At 42.8% G+C, this 13,246-nt stretch overlaps 1 protein-coding gene across 1 annotated transcript in view; it reads right to left on the reverse strand.

The window, feature by feature from the left end:
• Positions 1 to 3,208: 3,208 nt before the first annotated feature.
• Positions 3,209 to 13,246, reverse strand: part of RASA1 (RAS p21 protein activator 1) — a 120,732-nt gene continuing 110,694 nt past the window's right edge. The window contains exons 24-25 of the mRNA XM_060235731.1: positions 9,160 to 9,294; positions 3,209 to 4,037 (exon numbers count right to left, since the gene is read on the reverse strand). Of these exons, the coding sequence (XP_060091714.1) occupies positions 3,954 to 4,037; positions 9,160 to 9,294 (219 nt within the window). The 3' untranslated portion in view covers positions 3,209 to 3,953. The remainder of the gene's footprint in view (positions 4,038 to 9,159; positions 9,295 to 13,246) is intronic.

Below are 13,246 nucleotides of genomic sequence, written 5' to 3' on the forward strand. Positions count from 1 at the left end.
ACCTGGGGTTATGAACAGATCACCAGAAAAGTTCTGGGAATGTTATCATACAAACTAAAGTCATTGCTTATAGCTATGGGTGCAGGAGCTCTGGACAGTCAAATAAAGAGCCTTGGTTCATGTTCTCCTGCAACATTCAGGCAGTCAGGCTACTTCTCTTTTGAGAACATGTAGCAGAAATCATGCCAAATTGAATGTCCCTGCTTGAATATAAAATTGGGTGCATTACATTCACACCTCTGACTCAGAAACATAGCTCTTACTAGGGAGGGGAGGCTCCACACAGATTATTGATTGGGAAGAACTTGAAGATGCATGAAATATGAAATACAAGCTCCAAGCATGGAATGTGACACTAATGTCCTAGTTCTTCACAAAAAAATGGTGTGGTTACATGAAAAGTCATCCAATGAGAGAATCCTGTGAAAAGTTTTGTAATTTTGATATGCATAACAAATAAGCTCATTTTTCAGCTTATTAAAAATGTCAATGTGTAGAGCTATGTAGTGGAAATTAATCATGAAGATATAGGTGGTGAGCCATACAGCCCTTCTCCATGTGAATGGCAGTCACAGGGCAGCAGGAGGTTAAATACTACATGGCACTGTAAATGAAAAACACCTAGAATGAGAGGGCTCTGTAGATAAGAAGCAGGCAACTTTGGAGAGAAGAGTGGCGGCTTTAAGGGCAGCTTCGGATGGCAGAGGAAGAATGGCTCCAAGCACAGAAGACATCTTGGGAGAAGAAGAGGCCTCAGCAAGGAAGGACAGACTTCTAAGCTGTATGGAAGCTGTAGAGAAGTTCTGCATTCCAGAGTGCTGGACAGACTGCTAGCCTTGTGAAGTAGACTTTTCTTTCTCCTTATAAAGCTCACTGGGTGGGTGAGGGATATTCCCACTGTTATCATTGTTAAAGCTGAATAAAGCTGCATTTCTTTGGTCACAGTTATTGCTTGTAGGAATCAACAGAACCATGGGTAATACAAACTAGACACATGCCTGCGGATGCAAGTATTTGATGAATAACTGCATAGGTGAAGGCACTGTCATAAATGACCTCTTTGGTTATTATGGAATGGGTAAAAAAGGTAAAGGTAGTCCCCTGTGCAAGCACCAGTTGTTTCTGACTCTGGGGTGATGTTGCTTCCACAACATTTTCACAGCAGATTTTTTACGGTGTGGTTTGCCATTGCCTTCCCCAGTAATCTACACTCCCCCCCCCCCAGCAAGCTGGGTACTCATTTACAGGGTGGCAAACCACCCCGTAAAGTCTGCTGTAAAAACAACGTCACCCCAGAGTCGGAAACGACTGGTGCTGGCACAGGGGACCTTTCCTTTGCCATTGCCTTCCCCAGTCATCTACACTTTCCCCCCAGCAAGTTGGGTACTCATTTTACCGACCTTGGAAGGATGGAAAGCTGAGTCAACCTGACATGGCTACCTGAAACCAGCTTCCGCTGGGATCGAACTCAGGTCGTGAGCAGAGAGTTCAGGCTGCAGTTTTACCACTCTGCACCATGCGGCTGTTCATGGAATGGCTACTTAAACCTATTTTTCTGATTGGTGATAGGATCCCTTGTCCAGTATGAGGTACTTGGAAATACTGGCACATCTTTTGCTTACAGAATGCATTGGGAATTTAAGCCTTTTTGATGTGAATACTTGCTACTATGTGTCACACAGATTTCCCATTTTCTCAGTTCTGGTTAGAGAAAATTTAACCAAGAATCCTCACACTTTGGTTTCTGGATAAGAGGTCATTAGTGTGAGCTAACCTTTTCTGGAGGGACACACTTGCCCTTTCCTATAAGAACTGAAAACAGGTCTATGTTCTATTTTATATTTCTATAGAGGTAGTTCTATCCTAATCCCTTCTCAGAGGAGCTACGCATTGGGTATGAAGTACGGCTTTGTGATCTTTGGCCTCTATCAGGTAGGGATATTTACCATGCCTTAATAGTGTTCTAGATTAAGCCTGGCATTAGAGGACTTCGGCGCAGTACACTTTCAGAGGCTATGCCGAAAGTGGCTGACCATGATGGAGGGCTATCCTTGCATACCTTTTATAAAGTTTTGTCTGTAAAGTATAAGACAAAACGTTGCTCCAGTGGCTGCCTTAACCATGATAAGGAACTCCAAGAAGCAAGGAATACTTGCTTCATGCTCTTTCCCATCTATTGGTGGTCCTTTAATTTTTATTCAATCTTCTCTAGAAAAAATGAAGTGAATGTTTTTGCCAAAAGGTATTTGATTAAGCAGTGTCCAGGATGTTGTAGTCCTATATTAGCATCCCCTGTGAAAGGAAAATGATAGGTGGGTTAAAATGAGACAGAAAACACTTATTTCTGCTGCTTGTGTGTTTAACATGATTTCAGAACGTGAACTAGGCTGCATTGATAGAAGTAATAGTGCAGGAGAAACCAACTGATAAATTGACCGAGGAGTCCAGGACAGAGAGAGAGACTGGGTGATTTAAGTGGAGTCATGTTGAGATTAAATACTGGCAAAGGTCCGGGGGCGTGGGGGAGACACTGCGTTTTTTTCCCTTTCTGTTCTGCTTCTGTCTTCCACCCATCAGATCCATGTGTGCAGGGTCTGTTGTTCATTTCTCCAGCTACTTCATAATGCTGAGCCCATTCCTGTCTTTCAAGAGCTGCAGTTCAATAATTAATCTGGTCTGAAGCCAATATGACAAGCATTAAGATCTGGATGAACTAGATTGAGGCTTCCACAACAACTCAATTTTATCTAGATAAGTTACTCAATGCAGCATTAACTAGCATGACAGAAGATAGGAACAGTACATAGCAATATTTAAAGAAAACAAGGACTTGTTCTATATTACTAATGTGTGAGTGGGTTAATCTTTATTCAGACTTCTTCCACTATCAGCACTCTTGCTTGGGGTGGCATAGTGGTTAGTGTGACATGACTTGGGGCAAACAGGTTCAAATAGATGGTCTACCATGAAAGCTTTCCTGGTGATCTTGGACGTACCACAATCTCTCAACCAAGCCTACCTCTTGCTACTGTGAAAACAGAGGAGGGAGAACTATGATAAGTTGCCTTAGAACCTGATTAGGGAGAAAAGCAGAATATACATATATATATGAAAATAAGCATGTATATGGAACATGCTTTGCTTGTAGATTTGTTGCATTTAAAAAATAAAGCTTTGTGTCTTTAATTATGCCAAAAAGCCAAGCCAATTTGTATGCTATAAAACTGTTTAATTAATGCATGCCTGATACAATTATCAATAAACTTACTGAATTTGATTTATTTACTGTTGTAAACATTTTACAAAAAGCATTGTGATTTCTGGATACAGCCCTTGAAACAAATTACTCAAAACAAATCAATGGCACATAAAAAAACCCCCAAAGCTGAGAAAACCTAGTCCACATCTTCTCTCAGCACAGCTCTAAACAAGAGAAATAGTATGGCATAAAAAGGATACAGCAAAGATTTCCTATCAAACTCCAGAAGCTGTAAATACAAATTAAAAGTGGCTGAACAGTCTCGGTAAGGGTAACCAGTCAAATTACAGTAAGAAATGTTCTCAATCCAGTTATACTTTGCTGTTGATATTTCCTTGGCAGTTGACTATAGTTTTGTTTTTTTCCCCCACAAGACAGCAAGACTTTGGCAATTGGAGGTGCTGAAATAAAGTTCAAGAGACAGTCACAGTCTTTGTGGAAGGTGATCTGTACACCAAGGCTCAGAGGTTGTGAAAATTGGTTCCAAATGGAAGAAAGTGCAAGTGTCCTGCACAGATAGCTTAAAGCTGCTGGTACACTGTCACCAACAGGTTTTTTTTTTTGCATAGTTCACACATCACCGCGTACGTGAAACGTGTGTGCTATTTTTGGCAAGAGCAAGAAGGAAGTGATATTGGTGAAAGTTATTGTATTGGACATGCTGGATTCATGCAAAGTTCAATGAGGAAAGCTGCTACCTGATATTGTTGGACACAGAATACTGATTTTGCTTTTGTTGAAGCAGTTCTGTAATAGCCAGTAACTTCTTTAATACATGCTGTTGAACAAATAGTATATAGATAAGTAATGTGTTAGCAGACTCATTCTAGGCAGAAGATACAGAATACAGTCATTTTAAGTAAAAGTGGTGTTTGAGTCTCTGCTTGGATGGGAGAGCACCATGTGTGCTACACCCAAGTTCCATACAAGAAAAACAGGATATACATGTAATAATACATTTTTCAATCCACTTCGATTCTGAACTGTCCATAGATTCACTTGAAGTTTTAAATGTTTCCAAAGCTTTCAGAACACTTTAAGAATGTGAATGTAGAAAGGGAGAAGAGCCTATAACTCAACTACAGTTTCTTAGACAGGTGAATGGACTCTGAAGTTTTAACAAGATAAATATTAGAACTTGCTGTTTGTCAGTGAAAAACAGGACACCAAAAATTGTTTGGAAAACAACTTTTTCATAAATGTATACCCTGCTCTGAAGGATAACCACATTGAAAATCCACCGATTTCAACAAGCAGTCTGTTTAATTTCAGCTCTTCTACAGTTGCCACCTTGAAGATCTTTAATTTATACATTCACACTGTCTCTAAGCTCAATATGCTATTTCCATTTTCTTTTGCTTGCAAACTATGAACACAAATATTTAAATAAATATATCAGGTAGTTTAAAAGAGGTGTTACAAATAAAATAACCTACTCATGAATAAGTTAGGAAAAGCTGGTTTGGTGAAGACATCTTGATTTTTGAAAAAGCCTAAATATTCCTAATTCTTGATAGCTGTTAAAATGGCCTACTGTGTGAGAAATTTATTGGTTGTCAAGCACCATACTGCTTTGCTATCTAGGGCAGCATTTCCCAAACTTTTCTTTCCTGTGGCCCGGTTATTTTTACACTTCTTCGTGGCCCACTAAAATTTGGGGGTGGAGCTGGGAGACAGGAATTATGTCATTTCCGGTGGTGTCAAGGACCAAGTGATGTCACTTCTGGGGCACACTGAACCAAAACTCCACCTTTTCCTGTGATGTCACTTCTAGGGTACTCCCCCAAATCTGCCTCTTCTTTGGAAGTAAATACATTTTCAGAAAAATCTCTCTAAAACTCATGCTGAGCCAAAATGGGGGCGGAAAGTGGGCAGTCCTCTCTTTTCACCCCCACACCTGCATGCACCTATCTGTTTGTTTGTTTGTTTGTTTATTTATTACAATTTATATCCCGTCCTCTCCGCAAGCGGACTCAGGGCGGCTTACAACATCATAAGATACAATCAATCCAATAAAACATATAAAACCATAATTTACTTATATCAGTTTTAAAACCATTCTATGGCGCTGTTTCAGTACAGTATAGGCGGTATTGAATTCTCGACTGTGATCGCCAGCATTCTATAAGATGTCCGGTGGCAGCCCTTTTTCAGTCAAACAGCAAAAGCCTGTTTAAACAGTTCGGTCTTACAGGCCCTGCGGAACGCAGACAAATCCCGCAGGGCCCTTATGGCTTCTGGAAGGGTGTTCCAAAGTTCTGGTGCTGCCACCGAAAAAGCCCTAGATCTCGTCACACACAGCCTGGCTTCTTTTGGGCCAGGGGCAGACAACAGATTTTTTGACCCTGATTGCAGTGCTCTCTGGGGGATATATGGGGAAAGGCGGTCCCGTAGATAGGCAGGTCCCTGACCATAAAGGGCTCTGAAGGTTAATACCAACACCTTGAAGCAAACTCGGAACACAACAGGCAACCAGTGCAGCTCCCTCAGCACTGGCTGAATGTGCTCCCACTGCGGCAGCCCCATTAACAGCCGTGCCGCAGCATTCTGCACTAGTTGTAGTCTCCGGGTTAGCATCAAGGGTAGCCCCATGTAGAGAGCATTACAGTGATCTATTCTTGAGGTGACCGTAGCATGGATTACCGTCGCTAAGTCGTTGCGCTCCAGGTAAGGGGTCAGCTGCCGCGCCTGCCGAAGATGGAAAAAGGCAATCTAACAGTGGCTGCTACCTGGGCCTCTATTGTAAGGGAGGACTCAAGAAGCACGCCTAAGCTCTTGACCTTAGGGGCCGGTATTAGTGGTACCCCGTCAAGGGCCAGCAGCTGGATCTCTCCCCCCAGACCGCCTCGACCGTTTGTGTATATTTCTCCAGCTTGCAAGCACTCCTAATGCCCATGTTCAATTGCCTGCACCACCTACACATCCCTTCCTCAACAGCACTGGCCAGTGTATCCAGTTGGGAGTGCTGTTGCCATTGCCATCAGGAATGACAGCACTGTGTACCACCCACACTGGGCCCTGGCAGTTGCTCTACCTCAAAATATGCTGACACATTTAGTAGGCCCTTCCTTCAGCTGCTACTACTGGAACCCTGCCTCAAGCTACAATCAAGCTTGCTTGGTTTCAAGAAAAGCTTTTGACACCTATTTGTCATACTTTTCTTTGGTTGAAACACTGGGAATTTGCTGTGAAAGGTAGCAGAGAATTGTACTGCAATTAATGAAATAATTTCAAGTTATATGCTCATATAAGTTTTTCTGCAGTTATCCCAAAAAGGATATTTATGAGGGGCTTGCAGCTTTTTACTGGCTGTGTTTCACATGCCTTTAAAAGCAACCTGTTGTGCAGATACTTAGCCAGTAACTACTTTCATCCTTTTAAATATCTACAGGAGGAGTTTAATTTTGGTGTCAGACAGCTGTTAAAAGCAGGACCAGTAAAATGGTGCCAAGTTCATAGTACCTTCTCTTCCAGTGCTGTTGAGATATACCGCAGTAATTTTCAATAATCTCTTTCTGCCCCACACCTCTTACTCTCACTCACTCACACAGAAATCTCATAAAAGGCCACCTGGCTACAACTGGGATTGCCAACTTTTCATTGGCAGAGCTTCTATGTCTGCAACAACAGTATGATGAACAGAAAAGTTTAATCCAACAAAAATGAAAGAAAAGAAAGGGAAAGAATGAAATGGAAGGAAAGGAAAGGAAAAGAAAAGAAAGACATGGAAAGAAAGAACATAAACATAAAAGGAGCCATGTTGGATCAGGCCAGTGGACTATCCAGTCCAAAATTCCCTCATACAATGCCCCAAAAGCACCAGAATGTCCACCAGTGGGGCCAGAAAACTAGAAGCTCTCCAACTGTTGCTTCCCTTCTCCCACAGCACTAAGGCCTAGGGACGGTGGCTCAGTGGCAGAGCATCTGCTTGGGAAGCAGAAGGTCCCAGGTTCAATCCCTGGCATCTCCAAAAAAAAGGGTCCAGGCAAATAGGTGTGAAAAACCTCAGCTTGAGACCCTGGAGAGCTGCTGCCAGTCTGAGAAGACAATACTAACTTTGATGGACTGAGGGTCTGATTCAGTATAAGGCAGCTTCATATGTTCAAGAATACAGACAGAGCATCACTCGGAAGGAAATAAAGAAGGGAGGGGCAAAAAAAAAAGCCTTCCTCACCATCAGATGACCGCAGTCAGCAAAAATTCTGCCCAGGGGTCATTTGGTAAAAAAAACAGCTACTGGAATGCCCACTCCCCATCCCTCTCAGCTGAAAAAAACACACACACCCTTCTTTGCCGCCCAGGTCTCCTGGGGAAATCTCCCCAAAAGAACATACTGCAAGGCACATGAAAGCTCATACCCTGAAGAACACTTCATGGGTCTAAAGTGCCAGTGGATGCCATCTTTTCTCTCAAACACTGGGAGTAGGGGAGAAGGAAGGAGAGGCAGCCCAGCTCCTCTCTGCACAACACAGAGATGGGGCAGGGCTAGCTTTGGCTTTTCTTGTGGCCTGGTAGTGAGGCTTCCATGAACCGGTACTGGGCCACAACCCTGCAAATGGGAAACACTGATCTAGGGTGTATAAATCCTACACTTGGTAAAACAACACAAATGGCAGGATTAAACTAGTCATTCAAATGTTCTAAGAAAAACTTTTCTTCAGCAAAAGCTTAACTACTGGAAGTCAAGACTGATTCAACCTTGACCTAGACAAGCTACAAATTCGCATTTTACAGTCCAAGTGGGGATAAGAACAGGCTGAGACTGAAACCAATAAAGATTGAGGTTCTGTGGCTGCGGGTCGGGGGGGGGGGGCAGGCACAGGCTTTCCATTCTTGATAGGGCGCAATTGGTACCAGTGCAGTCCATTAAGAGTTTGGGTGTTACCTGGATGCCTCTTTAAATATGAAGGGCCAAGGTAATGCATATTGTCAGGCTCAGCAACTGGCCCCTTCCTTTTCACGCCCCAATCTAGCCATGGTTATCCATGCAGCAGTCATCTCCATTCTAGACTACTGTAACTTGCTCTATGCTGGCCTGCCCTTGAAATTGACTTAGAAGCTCCAACTGGTCCAGAATGTGGCAGCACAAAACCTGATAGGAACATCATGCATGTCACATATACAATCTGTGGGGACCAGCTACATTGGCTTCCAGTCAAGTATCGGATAAAGTAAAAGGTTTGGTGTCAACCTTTAAGGCCTTGAGTGATCGGGGACCTACTTATCTGCAAGACTGCCTCCTCTGGTATGTTCCCAGGAAAGCGTTATGCTCCCTGCGGAACAATCTGCTGGTGATCCCTGTCTCCAAATATATCTGGCTGTTCTTGACCAGGGCCAGGGCTTTTTCAATCCTGGTCCCAACCTGGTGAAACTGCCAAACACCATCAGGGCCTTATGGAATCTTATGCAATTCTGCAGGCCCTGAAAAGCAGGCCTTTGGGTTGAAGACAGTGATAGATTCCATCCTGGCTGGCACCTTTCCATGTTCTCCTTTGTCTCAGACTGTCCCCCCGACAACCCCTGCTCTCTACACCCATGAGGCAGTCACAGTCCAGAATGAAGGGATACTGTAATTAGTGTTTTTGCCACTTGATGTGAGATTGCTGTAGAAATTTTTATCACTTCTTCTTAACTTTTTAATGCTTTCTATTCTGCTGTATATTGCCTGGAGCCCTGCAACTCAGATACCATGTTGTTTTGCTACAGTGTACTTTTGTGTCTTGAAGTAATGATGTTTAAGGTAAAGTTTGAATTTATTGTTATTGTTGTCTAAAATGAGGGTGCTAGAGTTGGTGCTCATCACCTAACATTTCTCTATAAAATAAATCCAACAACTGGCAGCAGTTTAATATAAATGGAAAACTAGAGAAAAGAAATCCCTCTTTTAACATAACTGTTACCTGCATTGCCCCACGCTCATTGCTGAGTGTTCGAAGTTCATCTGAATGAGCCACACAGATCTCATGTAGGGCTGCTAGATCACGAGGCAAGTCAGTTCTACAAGGCTCTGTAACATCTGGAAGTTCAGGTACATTCTTGAACAAGAATGATAAATACATATTTATAATTACCTACCATAAAAACAGTACAAAGAAAATTATGTTGCAACTATTGCCACTTCCCCATAAAACTTTCACTTCTTACCCATATAAAGAATGAGAATAACTGCAGCCACACTTGTACCACATGTAGTGTACTTTTAAAAATAAAATAAAATTTACAAACATGTCATAAAACATAATAACCAAGATAACCATCAACACTATTACAAAACCTAATTTCACAATTACCAACCACCTAGCTTTAGTTGGATCGAGGGGATTATATCCTTATCACATTAAAAACCCCCAAACTGGTTTCCATGTTTCTTCATATTCTGATAAGGGAACTACCACATGAGAGCCCCCCCCCAAAAAAAAGATTATGCATAATCCTGCCCATCAAAAATTGTTCCCCAAAAATTGGTACCATTTTCTAAGTAAAGATCTTGTGGGGGACTTAATTCCTGGCAATAATCAGGCAAGTAGAAGCAGCCAATGTCGAGACAAAGGATTTGATGTTTTAATCAATGAATCAGCCCAAAAATCCAATAACAAAAATTCCAGGGAGTAAGGCAAATGGAAGACCCACCATGTTGGAAAACTCTTTATGAAGCTCTTTCCAAAAATCCTGAATGATTTGGCATTCCCACCACAAATGTAAGATATTGCTTTCCTGGTTTTAAGATCTCCAGTATAATGAGCTGAAAGACTTGCTTATTAGGTTCAGTTTGTATGGTATTAAATACCAATTGGATAGCTTAATATTCCAACAGTGGGATTTATTGGGAGGGATAATTCCATATCTGTTTACAATCAGATTCTGAGAGGGTAATATATATATATATATATATATATATATATATATATATATATATATATATATATATATATATATATATATATCTCGGCTTGAGAGTCCTTGTATACTGCTGCTACTAATAATTTATAGAAACCTTTTGTTCCCCTTCCAAATTAATTCCTCAAATGGGGTTAATGGTTGGAGTAAATCCTTAGACCTGATCAGTTTAGTGACCAGATTTTTTAGTTGGAAATATCTAAATCAGGAGACCTTAATTCCAGACTTTTCTACCATTGTGGATTTATCTACGTTTGGCCAAGTTAATAATAAATAGATCAGAGCATCTTTATTCCTCAAATTCACCTGGATCCTTCCCCGCTGGAAACCAGTCCTGATTATTGAACATTATTACAGGGGAGCTAAAAATTTTCTGTATTTGTCCCATATTTTAAGCATGTTATCCAGTAGGGGGTTAAAGGAAAAGGTAGTTCCCTGTGCAAGCAGTTGTTTCTGACTCTGGGGTGACGTCGCATAACAACATGGCAGACTTTTTATGGAGTGGCTTGCCATTGCCTTCCCCAGTAGGGGGTTAGAAAAAATAAAATTAGATCTATTTTTAGAAGGGGACCAGATGGTTAGAGGTAACAAAAATGGTGAGGAAAAAAACTTTCTACAGAAATCCAGGCTTCAATAGAATTCGATTTTAGAGCCTGAATCAATGGAAACAGAGAACCAGCAGCATAATATAATGACAGGTTTAGTATGTTCAGACCACCCAAATCTGAAGGCTGACAAGAGTGTCTGAAATCCAACTCTGGGTTTGTGATGAGACCAAATGAACTCATTAAGAGCCTTTTGCCAGAGCTGTATTTTCTTTAGCGGCATCTTAATAGGCAGGGCATGAAACAAAAACATAAATTTGGGGAGTATGAAAGATCAACTCAAGGATGATGTTGTCTATTCCATTTACAAAAAAGGATCAATACAGATTTAAATAATTCATCAAAATTAACCCGAACAATGTCTTAAAAGATATTAACTCCTAGTTGAGGATCCTAGGGTACAATGTGCAAAATGAGGGATCTAACAGGAGGTCTAAAGCAGGGCGTGTGTGTGGAAAGTTGGAAAACCAGGATGAGGGGCAGACACAACAAAGGGAGCTGATGATACTGAACAAAAAAGGGGGTGCCCAGAGAAATGAAAGTCAAGGGTCCAAAGGGGAAAAGGGGAAGAAGAAATTGAGGGTTTAAAAATCTCACTGAGATAAGAGTGTTGGTCTTCAGCTGAGGAAACCACTGGCTGAACCCCTCCTCTTGGCTTTAGCAGAAGGATAGGTGCCTCAGAGTATCAAGTAAGCACCAAACACCCGCAACCCCACTATTTCCACACTGAGGAATGACTTCCAGTTCCCTTTCCTCTCTGCCTTTAACATGCAGTCTCCGTTCAGATTCAGTAGTTGGATTAGGAAAATATACTGGCAGGTAAATTTCAGTGTTCAAGTGAAAGGAAGAGATCACCTTGGGAAGAAATGTGATATCTGGACGTAGTACTACTAGCTTACCCGCTCTCCTTGCAGACGTAATCGCCACCAAAAAGGCCGTTTTCCAAGCCAGCAATTGGAGGGAGCACGTGGCCATCGGCTCAATGGGTTTCCCCAAGAGAGCATGAAGAACCAAAGATAGGTCCCAAGCCGGAGTAGGCTGTCTCACAGCAGGATACAGTCTAGAGAGGCCCTTGAGAAACCTCTTAGTATCAGAATGCGTGAAAACAGAATGACCATCGATCTGGGAATGATTAGCAGAGATGGCAGCCAAGTAAACACGTAGCGATGATACTGCTAATCCCTTAACCAAAAGGGAAAGAAGAAAATCAAAAACTGCCGGTAAGCCCGCTGATGACGGGTCTAAGGAAAGATTCGAAGAAAACTGAACAAACCTCGACCATTTGTAGGCGAAAGATCTGCGTGTAGATGGTTTCCTGCTGTTCAATATGATGAATTGAGCTCTGTCTGACAACTGATTCACTGCAGACGTCACGCTGTTAGTTTTAGGTGCGGAACATCGTGGTGTACCACACGAGCTTGATGAGAGAGAAGAAGATTTGAGACCTGAGGGAAGTGATGGAATGTTCCTTTGGCTAGGTGAAGAACCCAGGAAAACCAGTGCTGTCTGGGCCACCAGGGTGTTATGAGGATACCCACAGGTCTTTCCCTCAATATCTCTTGTACTACCTTGGTGATCAGGGAGTGGGGGGAAACAGGTACACATGATGTTGATGCCACGGCACGAGAAGGCCGTCTCCCAAGGATAGGGGATCTGCCCCTCCCCTGCAGCAGAAGAGTTTGCATTTCCTGTTGTTGCGCGTGGCAAAAATGTCTATCTCCGGAGCTCCCCAATTCAGGAAGACGGGTTGAAGGAATTCCCAGTTGAGCTCCCACTCGTGGAGCGAAGCTCCCCCTCGACTGAGGAAATCTGCACACACATTCAAGTCCACCGGAAGATGTGTCGCCAACAATGACACACCTATTGTTGTGTACATCTGCCATATGTTCAGAGCGAGTATACAGTCTGCGGGAGACGGTGCCCCCGTCTGTTTATGTAGGACATAGCCGTCGTGTTGTCAGTCATAATGGCTACCGTTTTGCCCCTGAGAAGTGCCTGGAAAGACTGGATAGCATGGAAGATCGCCAACAGTTCTAGAAAATTTATATGGTGATGCGCATGGTGACTGGGCCACCTGTCCCCCACGCAGAGGCCGTTCACATGTGCTCCCCAACCCCACAGGGATGTGTCTGATGTTATCGTGACCGATGGGGATGGTCTGTGGAAGGGTGCCCCCTCCATCAGATGATGCCACTGTTGCCACCAGGTGAGGGAGGATAGGACTTCTGGAGGGATGGTCATCAGCCATGATGGCGAATCGATATTGCATTTAAAGTGTTTGAGGAACCATAGCTGCAGGATCCTCATGAGAAGTCTGGCGAAGACCAGAACAGAAGTGGTGGCAGCCATGAGGCCCAGAAGACGTACCTGGCGAGCTGTGAACCTGGGACTGCGGCGAAAGATCTGAACCAGGTTGACTATGTCGTCTGCTTGATTTGGTGGCAGGAAGGCCTTGCAGGCAAGGGTGTCTATTATGGCCCCTATA

Source organism: Heteronotia binoei, chromosome 4, assembly GCF_032191835.1.
Source record: "Heteronotia binoei isolate CCM8104 ecotype False Entrance Well chromosome 4, APGP_CSIRO_Hbin_v1, whole genome shotgun sequence".
NCBI classification, from domain to species: Eukaryota; Metazoa; Chordata; class Lepidosauria; order Squamata; family Gekkonidae; genus Heteronotia; species Heteronotia binoei.